The following is a 14,632-nucleotide window of genomic DNA, read 5'->3' on the forward strand; positions in this document are numbered from 1 at the left end:
CAAGTTGGCGGCAGGGACATTACTGGAGCTGGGGTCTCCTGATTTCCTTCTTTCTGCTCTTCTCTGCTACATCCCCCAGAAGTCTTGAAGCTGTGTTTCAGATCATTTCCCAGAGGGCTTCATTCTTCCATCCTATGTGTAACCCAATCCTAAGTTTCTTTTTAGATCCTCTTGCAATGTCTCTGAGCTCTTGGATGTAATAAATATTAGCTAATATTTAATTTTTAGTGAAATATAAGAGCTCATACTTTCAAGTACTTACCATCTGTTCAGGCAATGTACTTAGTGCTTTACAAGTTTTAACTTAGCCCCACCATAGCCCTGTGAGGTGCAGACACTATTATTATTCCCACTTTACAGGTGAGAAAACTGAGGCATGAAGATTACATGACACAGGTAGTAATCAGTAAATCCTCTTATGGTGTCCTCTTAGTTTCCCTATCTTATGCCCACTTGCTTGGATTCTCTGTGTTTGTAGTCTCTTGGTTGTTGTTTCTTCCCCAGCTAGGATGCGGATGGGGGTAGTAGATATCCCCCCACCCCCAAGGCAGGCTTGAACATTGGTTCTGCTGTTGATGTATATTGTAGCTGATGGATGATCTTCTGAAGTCCTCCCTTCCACCCACTTGCCACTGGCCCATGCTGGCCCCTTACAGACTGGCCCTCTTCTAGGCTTTTAGAAGGACCCGGTATGAGTTTAACTCAGGACATGCTGAACAGAGAACTGAAGAAGCTGTCAGAAGGTCTGGAAGGCACCAAACACAGTAACGTGATGAAGCTCCTCCGAGTGGCCCTCAGTGGACAGCTGGTGAGGCGGGTGGTGGGACTGTGCCCTGGAGCCCTCATTTATCCAGTCAGCTAACATTCACTGGCAGCACTAAGCTCAGTCTGGGGGCTGCAAATAGGAATGAAACGTGACCACCCCCTTCATTCAGTCATTCAACAGACAGTACTTCCTGAGTACCTACCATGTGTAAGCACCACGCTAGGTACAGTGGATACGGTAGTGAGTGAAACACATGTGCTCCCTGCCTTCATGGAGCTGGCGGTTGACTGGGGCTGTTGGACATACCAACCCAGCAAGAGCAGGCTTCTGGGACCCATCCTTAGAAATTAAAGCCCATAAAATGCAAACTCTGCTCCTTGGGATGCAGGCAGCAGTGCTGGGGTTGGCCTAGGGTGTAACTTCTGCAGACCAAGGCTGGGTGTTCATTCCTCAGGCATCTTAAGGCAATGTTTTCTCTTTTTGTTCTTAGCAAGGACCTCCTGTAGCTGAGATGATGTTGTCCTTGGGACCAAAGGAAGTGCGGGAACGAATACAGAAGGTGCTTTCCAGCTAGAGAGAAGGTGTGCAGGACAGCAGAGGTGGCCACAGGAACTGTACTCGTGGGACCTGCCCTCAGAGGGGAGGAGCAGGAGGCTTGGGGCCCATCGGAAGCTTGTGGAAGGAACCAAGAATGGACACAGAGCCTCTGGGTGCACAGGTGCATTTATGGCTCCACGCCAGGCCCATCCTTATCAGTTGGCCAGGGTCACCCAGCCCCCCTCACCTCCCTGACGCTGGAAAGGAAGGCCTCACGTATGGTTCTGACACCACAGTACACAGCAGGGGTCAGGAGCTGGCTCACTGAACAGTCACAGCCCATGTTTTAGTCTGCTCGGGCTGCCATGAAAAAATATCACAGAATGGTGGCTTAAATAACAGAAAATGATTTTCTCACAGTTGTGGAGGCCAGCAGTCCAAGATCAAGGTGTTGGCAGGTTTCGTTTCTCCTGAGGCCTTGCTCCTTGGTTTGCAGACGGCTGCCTTTTTGCTGTCTCCTCACATGGCCTTCCCTCTGTGTGTGCCCTCGGTATCTCTGTCCAAAGGCCCTCTTAAGAGGACACCAGTCAGATTGGGTTAAGGCCCACCCTCACGGCCCAGTTTGAACTTACTCACTTCTTTAAAGGCCCTGTCTGCAAATTTGGTCACATTCTGAGGTACGGAGAGGTTAGGGCTTCACATGTGAGTTTTGAGGGGAACACAACTCAGCCCATGCATAACAGCTTGGCAGCAGCCTGGACTCCTGGGTCCCAGTTCTCGGGCCCAGTTTGACTTTGGTTTTTCGTTTTGTTCTATTTTTTAATAAATTTATTTATTTTGGGCTGTGTTGGGTCTTGGTTGCTGCCCACAGGCTTTCTCTAGTTGCGGCGAGCAGGGGCTACTCTTTGTTGTGGTGTACGGGCTTCTCATCGCAGTGGCTTCTCTTGTTGTGGAGCACGGGCTCTAGGCACATGGGCTTCAGTAGTTGTGGCACATGGGCTCAGTAGTTGTGGCTCGTGGGCTCAGTAGTTGTGGCACGCAGGCTTAGTTGCTCCATGGCATGTGGGATCTTCCTGGACCAGGGCTCAAACCCATGTCAGGTGAATTCTCAATGACTGCGCCACCAGGGAAGCCCCCAGTTTGAGTTTGGAGCAATGACTGACAAGCTGGGCTGAACTGGCTTGTTAGACTTTCTTTGGGGCTTATATATAGGAAAGAACCCACACATATGCCCAGGGGGAACACTTAACGTTTTATACTGCTCTTTGTCCTTGGGCTTGGGGCAGCCTGTATCTCCCTTCCCTAACGGTTGTCACTTCCTCTTTTCCAGTTCTCCAGACCTGGTCCTTGGACTGGAGACCTCTACGCTGCCTGTTTTGCATCTTTTTCTTCATATTCGCCTCCTTCTTCCACCCATCATTTGTAAATCACCGTCTGTGGGTTTCTGAAATGAGATGTTCTTCTTGGGGTGAATAGGAATAGCTGAAGTGAAAGGAGGATGGTGGCTGGCTACAAAGACGCCTACACGGCTTCTGGGCTTCCCCTTTGTAGCCCCCAGTCGTCGCTGCCTCCTGGCGCTCACACTGAAGAGGGCTGACTTCTGTGTGGTGTGTCATGGCTTCCATGTTGTTCTCTTGGATCCCTTACTCTGGGGGAAGCCAGCTTCCACACCGTGAAGACAGACAGACAAGGATGGGAGGCCTTTTGACAACATCAGTATGAATGGGCCATCTTGGAAGTCAGTCTTCCAGCCCCAGTCAAGCCTTCAGATGACTGCAATGCTGGCTGATGTTTGACTGCAGCGTTCTTTTTTTTTTTTTTTTTTTAATTGGAGTATAGTTGCTTTACAATGTTGTGTTTGTTTCTGCTGTACAGCAAAGTGAATCAGCCACACGTATACATATATTCCCCTCTTCCTTGGATTTCCTTCCCATTTAGGTCACCACAGAGCATTGAGTAGAGTTCCCTGTACTATACAGTAGGTTCTCGTTAGTTATCTGTTTTATACATACGTAGCATATATGTGTCAATCCCAATCTCCCAATCCATCTCACCCCCTCTTCCCCCTTAGTATCTATACGTTTGTTCTCTATATCTCTGTCTCTGCTTTGCAAATAAGTTCATCTTATAGCATTTTTCTAGATTCCACATATGTGTTAATATACAATATTTGTTTTTCTCTTAATGACTTCACTCTGTATGAAAGTCTCTAGGAACATCCACGTCTCTGCAAATGGCACAATTTCGTTCCGTTCTATGGCTGAGTAATATTCCATTGTATATATGTACCACATCTTCTTTAGCCATTCCTCTGTTGATGGACATTTAGGTTGCTTCCATGTCCTGGCTACTGTAAATAGTGCTGACTGCAGCCTTCTTGAAAGATCCTGAGCCAGAACCACTAAGCAAAGTTGCTCCTGAATTTCAGACACACAGTTATGAGATAATAAATATTTATTGTTTAAAGCCACTTAGCTCTGGGATAATTTGTTACCCAGCAAGAGATTGCTAATACACTGTCCTTGTCCAGGGGAATAGGGAAAGGGGATTAAAGAACTTGCTGAGTTTCACAGAGACCTAATCCTTGCTTGAAAAGTACGTCAGATAAAGTTCTTGGATGGCAAGCAGTGGAAACCAGTTCTGCCTAACTTAGGTTTATTGGAGACTTTAAGTTTATGGGAATTTAAATTTGTGAGAAAGTCATAGAATCTATGGGAAAGCCAAAGAACCAGGTCTTGGAAAAGACAGGAGCCGGGGAAGCTCTGAGCATGCAGGCAGCAGGAGCTCATGGCCAGTCTTGTCTGGGTTCTTCAGTGGGAACACATGAACTCTTAACTATTTTTTGTTGTGGTTTCTCTGTATTATTTCCCCTTCAGTTTTGGATGATTCAGCTAAAGATTCAGATTCTAAGAAGAGAGTGTCTGGTTGGGCTAACTGAGGTCATGTTACCATTCCTCAGCCAGGAATATATCCAATGGAGGAAAAGTTCCCAAGGAGAAGTAGGGTGCTTTTTCCAGAAGAAGGGGCAATGGCAGGAACAACAGGTGTTGTGCCAAAAGGGACACAGAATAATAATGCTTGCAATTTATTGTGCGTTCACATGAGCCTCAACCACTTCTGGGTTTCAAATTATGCTTGTAGGGGACTTCCCTGGTGGTGCAGTGGCTAAGACTCCACACTCCCAATGCAGGGGCCCTGGGTTTGACCCCTGGCCGGGGAACTAGATCCTGCGTTCATGCCGCAACTGAGAGTCTGTATGCTGCAACTAAGACCCGGCGCAACCAAAATAAATAAATATATTTTTTAAAATTATGCTGGTAAACACTTTAGTTCATCATCTCTTTAAACCTTCATAACCCCATGAGACAGGCATTATTATTATGGTTGTTGTTTCTGTGTTTTAGATAGGGAGACTGAGGCTCAGAAAAGTTGATCAGCTCTTCTGAGGTTTTAGTATGAGGCTTACGACAACCCAGAGTCCAACCTCAACTCTTGTCACTCTGAGTGACATCAGAGCCTCCGATTCTAAGACATTAAGTATGCTTACAAGAAACTCTAGCTCTTGGTTAGGGAATCTGACTGTTTTAACAAAATGAGTGATCAAATTGCTGAGTCAATAAAGCTGTGGCCACTTCCTCGGTTGGAGTGAGTTGTCTGAGAAGCAGCATGTATCCTCTGCTCTGGGGTTTTGCTCAGGATCAGAAGGAATGCACAGTTTAAATAACCTCAAGTCCGTCCCCCAGTGTTTTTTCAGAGTATAGTGAAGTGAAGGCCATAGAGGCCAACTGTCTAGACTCAAAAACTGGTTCTGCCACTTATTGTGTGACTTCTGTAGCTCAGTTTCCTCATCTGTTAAAATGGGGATAACAGTTGTATCTGTCTCAACAAATTGTAAGAATCAAATTAGATGACATATGTAAAGTTCTTAGAACAGTGCCTGCCACTCAACAAATGTTATCAGTTACCATCATCCTCATCACCAGTATTTTCATCCTTAGAGATGCGGATCTTGGTTGCAACACATAGAAACACGCTCAGGCTAACTTAAACCATGAAAGTAATTTACTGAAGATTTAGGACCCACAGATCCCAAGGGCAGGACTCCCAGCTGGGCCTTACAAGAGACTGGAATCTGTACCCAAAAACCTATTAGGACCCAACACACTCACCTTTATCCCTCTGAAACTGCAGTTTCTAACCTTCGTCTCTGTCTGGGTGTCTGCTCCTCTCATCTTTCTTCTGCAGGCTGGCTTTCTCTTATCTCTGCAGCTGTTGAACAACTGCCCCAGCCCTAAAGCTGAATCATCTCCCCTCTACTACACTGCCAATTCAATAACTAGTATTCCATGTCCAAAATCCCAGGAAAGAATCTGATTGGCCTAGCTTGGGTCAGCTGTCTACCCCTGGTGCAATCAACTGTGGCCAGTGGGAGAGAGTCATGTAAGCAATCATGGCTGCAGGAGACCCACTCTAGTGATGGAGAGGGCCGTTCCTCGCCCTGAGCATATTCTCTTTCCATGGAGTTTAGAGTATACCCTTGCCAGAAAATTACTATTTTTCTGTAGGCAACTTTGGAATCTCATTCATATTGCCTTTATCCTAGCTTTTTTCCTCATAATGCTTATTACTATATGAAATTACATAGTGTATTTGTACATTTTTATTGTCTGTCTTACTCTAAAGAAGATAAGATTGAGACAGGCAATAAGTTTTTCTTATTCTTGGTTGTAACCATAGCACCTGACACATTGTCTGACACATAGTAGGGAGTCAGGTAAAGCTCTCATGAGGAAAAAAATGTTTGAGGCCTTCATCAGTCAGATCAGTTTCTTCAGACATGGCAATTATCAGCTGATCTAACTCTACCAGATTCCAGCAGTTTCCCAGTTTCGCTTTCATTGACTCTGGGGAATCACGACTCTTTTTGTAAGATTTGCAGTTGTAGTTAGCTATCTGATCTATTGCCTGTAAATTGCACTAAATCCAGCTATCTGTGAGAAACTGACTTTTGACAAAGACTTTGAAGAGTGAGATAGATGGAATACTTCAATATAGAGGGGTGTTTAGTGGGACCTAAATTAGAAATTGTCTAATTGATTAAATATGTTTGTCTTATGATGAAATTCCCTAACTTCCCAGGGACCAGGATAATAAATACTTAGAAAATGAGGACTTCCTGGGTGTGAGCAGAACTCAGAGAGGGCAGTTCATGCGTTCATGTTCATAGATATCAGAGGACTTTACAGATGAAGTGACCTTTGAACTGGGTTCTGAGGGATGAGTAGGAGTTTCCAGATCAATGGGGGTTGGAAGGTATTCCAAACAAAAAGATGAAAAAGAATTTCACCAAGTTGGGTGGAGCCAAGGGTAGGAGTTGAGGGAGTGGGAGAAGTAGCTGAGAAACCAGGCAGAGGGAAATCCAAACAGCCCTTCTTTGCCAGGTTAAGGGTATCAAGGTGCCATCTGATGCAAATAGCAAAACATCCAGATTCAAACCAGCCTGAAAAGGAAGATTTAGTATCCCACAAAGCAGTAAGTTCGGGGGTATGGCAGGCTGTGGGGTTGGTTAATTAAGTATTCAGTGACCTCAGTGAGGACTTAGGGTCTTTCCATCTCTTTGTTCTATTGGCCCCAGCATCAGCAACAGCCTTGGGTTGGTTCTCTCTGCTCACAATTGTCTGCCTAAAGTGCTCGGGCCTCTCTGCACTTCATGTTGTCAGAGAGGGCGTGACTTTCTGTGTCTCTCTCCCTGAAAGCAAGGAAACTTTTCTCCAGCACCCTCCCCTTCATGACTTCCCCAGTCTCTACAGCACCCTCCCCTTCATGACTTCCCCATTCTTCAACCCATCCCTTCGGGGAAGTGGGCCGGGGAGTCCCCATAGATCAGTCAGACCCAGACCTGGGGGCGGGGCCCACTCTTCCCTGGGTTACTGGACAAAGTGGTGGTCCATTAGCGAAGACATGAGTTGGGTCTTCATGAAGTGGAAGGTGAGGAGCCACTGAAATGCTTTAAGTAGGGAAGTGACAAGATCAGATTTGTGTTTTTTTAAAAGATCATTCCGGCAGCTTTGCTGAAGAAAGATTTGAGCAGGGCTGGCCCAGGAGCGGGGAGCCCTGGTAGGAAAATGAGACATGAAAGAGGGAAACACGATAAAGCCGTGTTTCATCCTCACAGCCTGACCACCCCCGCCCAAACCCATCTACCTTTCCTGCTTCCCTTCACTCATTCCTGCCACACCAGACCCCTTCTCTGGTCTCCCGCCACATAAGCCTGCCTTTGTGCCGCTATTCTGTCTGGAATATTCTTGTCCATATGCTCTTCTGCCCTCTTGCCTGGTCATCTCTCTCTCAGCCTTCAGATTTTTTTTTTTTTTCATTTTTTGGCTGCGTTGGGTCTTCATTGCTATGTGGGCTTTCTCTACTTGTGGTGAGCAGGGGCTACTCTTCATTGCAGTACACGGGCTTCTCATTGCAGTGGCTTCTCTTGTTGCGGAGCATGGGCTCTAGACACGTGGGCTTCAGTAATTGTGGCACATGGGCTCAGTAGTTATGGCTTGTGGGCTCTAGAGCGCAGGCTCAGTAGTTGTGGCACACGGGCTTAGTTGCTCTGTGGCATGTGGGATCTTCCTGGACCAAGACTCGAACCCGTGTCCCCTGCATTGGCAGGCAGATTCTTTTTTTTTTTTTTTTTTTTTTTTTTTTGCGGTATGCGGGCCTCTCACTGTTGTGGCCTCTCCCTTTGTGGAGCACAGGCTCCGGACACGCAGGCTCAGTGGCCATGGCTCACGGGCCCAGCCGCTCCGCGGCATGTGGGATCTTCCCGGACTGGGGCACGAACCCGCGTCCCCTGCATCGGCAGGCGGACTCTCCACCACTGCGCCACCAGGGAAGCCCGGCAGGCAGATTCTTAACCACTGCGCCACCAGGGAAGTCCCCAGCCTTCAGATCTTTGCTCCACTACCTCCTCTTCAGGAAAGCCTCTGACTCCCCCCAGTAGCTCTCCTTTCTCTGCTATTAATCATCAGCACCCTATTCTTTTCCATAGCACGCAGTCAGAATTGATTGCATAAATAACTGTGAAGGTAATTAGTTCTGCAGTTATTTGTTAGTGTCAGATTATAAAGTCTACGAGAACAGGGACCTCATCTGTCTTGCCTACCACTGGACCCCCAGTGCTGAGAATGGTGCCTGTTCACATGGTAGGTGCTCAGTCAGTATTGTTGAGTGAAAGGCCAGACGTGCACCTGATTGGATCAGATGGTCAGGGTGAGCAATCAAGTGCACAGTCGCTATGTTTAGTTAGGGTACTGTTTTGCAGTATTCAGGAACTTCACATCATTTGTGGTTACTATTTTCATTAGTGAATTACAGGATATGCATGTATTTATTTATTTATTTATTTGCGGTACGCGGGCCTCTCACTGTTGCGGCCTCTCCCGTTGCGGAGCACAGGCTCCGGATGCGCGGGCTCAGCGGCCATGGCTCATGGGCCTAGCCGCTCCGCGGCATGTGGGATCCTCCTGGACCGGGCCACAAACTCGTGTCCCCTGCATCGGCAGGTGGACTCTCAACCACTGCGCCACCAGGGAAGCCCCAGGATATGCATTTTTTAAAATATAGAAGGCTGTAGAAGCTTGGCTTGGCACTCATTAAACTCATTATCACGCCCTGGGGATCTCCAACTTAGCCTTCATATCTGGGCAAAATGTTGGGGTCCCAGCCCAGGCCCGAGTGCCCTCCCCTCTGCCCCCTACCACCCCTCCCCCAACCCTGATTGCAGTAGGACAGCCCAGCCCAGGAGGGGGAAGCCTTCTCTATCTAGAGAACTCCTCTTGTCTTGATTTCGGAGAGGCAGTAGTGAGTGGTGGCGTGAAGCGAGATCTTAACTCCCTGCCCAGGAATTGAACCTGGGTAGCCTGGATAAAAACCAGGAATCCTAGCCACCACACCCCCTGGCTCTCGTCCCCAGTGAAAAATGCATTTCTCACAGAGGCAAGAGCTGTAAAAACAGGTACAAAGTTTATTATTAGAGACATAGCACAACACAAGTGGGAGAGCACACAGAGAAACAGTTTGTTAAGACAGAAGCAAGGCAGAGATGCCCCCAGAGAGAAAGGGTGTGGGCGTCCTCCCGAATGACAAGGCATGCAGTAAAGAGGCGGTTAGGTCATTTATATAGAGCAGTTCTTCCAGGTCTTTGTTTACCTTTGGCCAATTACCTGGTTTCTTTTTCCACACCTGACGCCCTAGGACCCTCCCTAACGTGTGTGCACAACTTTTTTCCAAGATGGATTCCAGCCCAGGGGCCTATGGATTGGCCTTAGTATTACATATTACGGGGTGGTGCCCCCTCCTTTTTGACCCCCAAGGAGCCCTTCTGTGCATGGGCAATGTTTCCCTTGCCCCAAGGATGGGAAATGTATGAACTCTTGATCTTTTAACAGGGTTTAGTCCCACTGTGTCCCTGCCATAAAAATGTGCAGTGTCTGACAGATGTAGAGAACAAACGTAAGGACACCAAGGGGGGAAAGTGGCGGGGACGGGGGGTGGTGGTGGTGTGATGAATTGGGAGATTGGGATTGACATATCTACACTAATATGTATTAAATGGATAACTAATAAGAACCTGCTGTATAAAAAAATAAAATTCAAAAATTCAAAAAAGAAATGTCCGGGCTTCCCTGGTGGTGCAGTGGTTGAGAGTCCACCTGCCGATGCAGAGAATGCGGGTTCGTACCCCGGTGCGGGAAGATCCCACATGCCGCGGAGCGGCTGGGTCCGTGAGCCATGGCCGCTGAGCCTGCGCGTCCCGAGCCTGTGCTCCGCAACGGGAGAGGCCACAACAGTGAGAGGCCCACGTACCACAAAAAAAAAAAAAAAAAAAGAAATGTCCAATGTCTGGTTATTTACCCAATTTCTGTTGCTGGTTTTTATATCAAGGTGCAGATTCTGAAATATAGACAGGAGTCCGTTCATAAATATGAAGTCCTGGAGCCCGTTTGTCTCTTGCTTCAGGAAACGTAAACAGCTGGCTGGTAATGATGCATGTCTACCCTGGAGCCCATCTTCTCCTCACCCCAGGAGGTGTGAACAGGAGGCCAGTTGTAAATGCCTAGCCTGGAGCCCATCTATCTCCTGCCTCAGTCTGAGTCTATTCAGTCCTGTCTTCATTCATCCATTTGACAAACACCTACTCTGTGCCAGGCCCTGTGAGGCCTGAGGGTGTGGAGAAATTAGACAAAGCCTTGTTCACTGTGGGGGCTGTCCCCAGATTTTTGTTCCTTCCTTCACTCAGTGCCTTAAGCTTTTAAAAATAAGGGCTTCCCTGGTGGTGCAGTCATTAAGAACCTGCCTGCCAACACGAGGGACACGGGTTCGAGCCCTGGTCCGGGGAAGATCCCACATGCCGTGGAGCAACTGAGCCCGCACTCTGGAGCCCACGTGCCACAACTACTGAAGCCCGCGCTCTGCAACAGGAGAAGCCACCGCAGTGAGAAGCCCTCGCACTGCAACCAAGAGTGGCCCCCTCTCGCCGCAACTAGAGAAAGCCCGCGCGCAGCAACGAAGACCCAATGCAGCCAAAAATAAAAATAAATAAATTTATTAAAAATAAATAACTAAATAAAACACAAATAAACAAAAGATAAGGCTCCTGCCTCAAAGAGATCACAGTCTCATAGGTGACTAATAATCACAAAAATGCAAGTGTGGAGAAGGTGGTGGAGGAGCAAGCAAAGGGATACAGGGATATGGGTATCCTTGGGTGTGGGGAGCCAGTCAGGAAATGCCTGCGTGACAAGGAGTTGGACTGTTGTTTTCTGCTTTTAATTTCAGAGAATTTTAATTTTCACTGAATTTTAATTTCAGTGAATAATTTTTTAGTATAAGTGTGTCCCATACAATATTATACTTATACTAAAAAAGTTATTTATAATTGTGTAGGGGTGGCCAAAATGGGTGAATGTTATCAAAAGGTACAAACTTTGAGTTACAAAATAGGTAAGTCCTGGGGATGCAATGTACAGCATGGTGATTCTAGTTAACAATAATGCACTATATATTTGAAGGTTGCTAAGAGAGTAGATTTTAGAAGTTCTCATAAGAAAAAAAATTTTTATAATGATGGGTAGTGTTGGATACTAACAAGACATATTGTGGTGATCATTTTGCAAGACAAATAGCAAATCATGTACACCTGAAACTAATACAACATTATATGTTAATTATATCTCAGTTTTTAAAAATTATTTGTTGTTTGTCTGAAATTCTGATTTAACTGGGCTTCCTGTATCTTTACTAGCTAAATCTGGCAGCCCAACCCTGAGGTAGTTTGACAGACAACAGAGGCAGGATGTTCCAGGCTGAGGGAACAGAACAGGCAAAAAGATACGTAGTGGGAAAGAAGGAATCAGAGGTACAGTTAGCTCCCATCTGGTGCTTAGAGCTGGGTAAGGAGGGTCAGAGGATTCAGTTTCCACCAATGATTATTTTGTGCCTATTAAGTGCCAGAAGTTCGATGAATTAGATAGACATCTCCCCTGCTTACGAAAGCTCATTGTCCAGAAAGGAGAGAGAGACGGCGGGCCACACAGATGACATAGGAAAGGAAATAGAAAGCAGAGGGGAGCTTGGGCAGGAAGGGCTGCACAAACACGCAAGAGGGGGCCTAGGAAGGCCTCGTGAGGGTGACAGCATTATTTGGTCTGAAACCAAAGCCTATGCACCCAACCACTACACTGAACTCCCAAACCACTTCCTTACAGCCCACTTATTTTTTTTTTAACATCTTTATTGGAGTATAATTGCTTTACAATGTGTGTTAGTTTCTGCTGTTTAACAAAGTGAATCAGCTATATGTGTACATAAATCCCCATATCTCCTCCTTCTTGCGTCTCCCTCCCTGTGCCATCCCTCTAGGTGGACACAAATCACTGAGCTGATCTCCCTATTTGGTAGTGTATATATGTCCATGCCACTCTCTCACTTCGTCCCAGCTTACCCTTCCCCCTCCCCGTGTCCTCAAGTCCATTCTCTACATCTGTGTGTTTATTCCTGTCCTGCCCCTAGGTTCTTCAGAACCAGTTTTGTTTTTTTTTTTAGATTCTATATATATGTGTTAGCATACGGTATTTGTTTTTCTCTTTCTGACTTCACTCTGTATGACAGTCTCTAGGTCCATCCACCTCAATACACGCCAACTTATTCTTTAACCTTTCAGTCGTGGTCCCTCGAGCATCACCTGGAGGGAGAATGATTAGATTCTTGGGCATTACTCCAGACCTACTGAATCAGAAACTGTGTGGGTGGGTCCCTGCAATCTGTGTTTTAACAAGCTTTCCAGTTGATTCTGACAAATGTTAGTTTGAGAGCCACTGATCACATGTCAAAATGTTAAAAGAGTGCAGATGCTTAAAATAAATAACATAAGCCAGGTATAAGAAATATTCGGGAGGTGATGGATGGTTCTTGGCAGGGTGCAGTCTCCGGTCATCTCCAGGCGTTTGTTGCAACGAGGAAACCCAGCTCCAGTGCTGCCAGATGTTTAGAACTTTTCAGAGATGAACACATGTTAAAGATTTCACTTAAAACCTCGTGAGATGTTACAACCAGTTCAAAGGAGAATCCAAAGAACAGACACATTTATAGATCAGGAATATAGAAATGAATGTGCAAAATGGAGGCAAAGCTGTTTTTTCCACGGGGAGAGGGTTGTGTCTTCCTGGGACAGAATCATTTGCATGTCTATAGACAAGAATAATTTTCCATTGCTTTCAGTTATTTACAGTTTACAGAGAGGTAAAATAATTCCCAAGGAACCAAAATCAGATAACACAGAAGGGCGTGCTGTAAACAATGCTGTTTTCACTGATTTCATACAGAACCTCCCAAACATGAATAATGTTACAGACTGAATGTGCCCCCTTAAAATTCAAAATCACACGCTGAAGTGCTTATCTCCATGTGATGGTATTTGAGGTAGGGCTGTGGCAGGTAATTAGGTTTAGATGTGGTACTGAGGGTGGGGCCCTCAGGATGGGATTAGTCCCCCAATAAGAGGAAGATATCAGAGCGCTCTCTCTCTCTCTACCCTGTGAACACACAGCAAGAAAGCAGCCCTCTGCAAACCTGGAAGCAGGTTGTCACCAGGAACCCATCAGCAGCACCTTGATCTTGGACTTCCCAGACTCCAGTGAGAAATAAATGTCTGTTGTTTAGGCCAACCAGTCTGGTATTTTTTATAGCAGCCCAAGTTTACTAAGACAGGTAACAACTGTAAAAGAACCTGGCACACAGGGAGGAGTTCAGTCAGATAATTTCCAAATAGAAGGCAGCAATCTGTCAGATGGAGATGTGTGTCTGGACTTATTTTGGAGCTGAAATAGCACAGCAAATGTACTTTTAAACTTAGACCGTGTGTTTATTTGGGGTAGGGATGGGACCTAAAATCCTGCAGCTACCTCTTACTGCTTCCACTGTTCATCTGGCCATTCAACAAATATGTACTGGCACTGGTGTGCCAGGCACTACCCTAGGTATTGGGGACATAAAAGTGTACAAAATTCCTGCTTATATTAGTGGGTGAAGCAGGTAATTGAGTATAGAGAATGTGTGCTTCCAAGGAAAATTACACATTGTCTAGAGAGCACACCTTTCCAGTTCCTATCCTTTCTTTCACTGCCTCAGAGATGTCTTACACTCTTAGCTGTAGATAACTGAGAGCAACGCAAATAATTCTTGCCTATAAACATGCAAATTGGGGAATTCTCTGGCGGTCCAGTGGTTAGGACTCCGTGCTTCCCTGGTCGGGGAACTAAGATCCCGCAAGCCCCATGGCGTGGCCAAAATAATAATAATAATAATAATAAATAAAAATTTTAAATGCAAATTAATTCTGAGCTAGTTTTGTGTCCACCTGCACATCCGTTCCACCATTCGTTTATTCTGTATAAACTTGCCCTTTTTCTGACTTCCCTTTTGAACGGATTATGACATCCGCTTGGTTCTCTCGTTTAATTAGAGTTAAAATATTTAACACGCGTTCATTTTACAATGCATGAGAACCATGACTTTTTTGGGGGGGGGGGATTACCCTTTGACACGGTAAGTAAATATCTAGTACGCTCATGGTGTAATGTGTTACGGAGAAAATAAAGCAAAGTATGGAAGGAGGTGATGGTCCAGAAAGACCGTCCGGAATAAAAATGCTAGAAGAATTCGTTACCTGAGACTCAAATTTAACGGGGCGCCCTCTATCTCATCTGGCAGGCCTTGCGAGGTCGGCTTGACCAACTTTGACCTGGTTGAGGGTCTGGAAGACCTGTCCGTGAG

At 46.1% G+C, this 14,632-nt stretch overlaps 1 protein-coding gene across 4 annotated transcripts in view; it reads left to right on the top strand.

Moving 5' to 3' along the window:
* EARS2 (glutamyl-tRNA synthetase 2, mitochondrial) overlaps positions 1–11,473 on the top strand; it is a 29,005-nt gene extending 17,532 nt beyond the window's left edge. The window contains exons 8-10 of one of the 4 annotated variants that reach the window (XR_009534641.1): positions 673–808; positions 1,257–1,484; positions 2,634–5,730. Coding sequence is in view for 3 of the 4 variants with exons in the window: in XM_060120476.1 (XP_059976459.1) it covers positions 673–808; positions 1,257–1,340 (220 nt within the window). In the remaining variant the exon portion in view is untranslated. Of the gene's footprint in view, positions 1–672; positions 809–1,256; positions 2,147–2,633; positions 5,731–10,243 lie in introns of those variants that run through there. The other 3 variants (XM_060120476.1, XM_060120479.1, XM_060120478.1) reach the window with 3 other exon arrangements.
* Positions 11,474–14,632: the final 3,159 nt, after the last annotated feature.

The sequence above is a fragment of the Mesoplodon densirostris genome, chromosome 16 (genome assembly GCF_025265405.1).
Source record: "Mesoplodon densirostris isolate mMesDen1 chromosome 16, mMesDen1 primary haplotype, whole genome shotgun sequence".
NCBI lineage: Eukaryota > Metazoa > Chordata > Mammalia > Artiodactyla > Ziphiidae > Mesoplodon > Mesoplodon densirostris.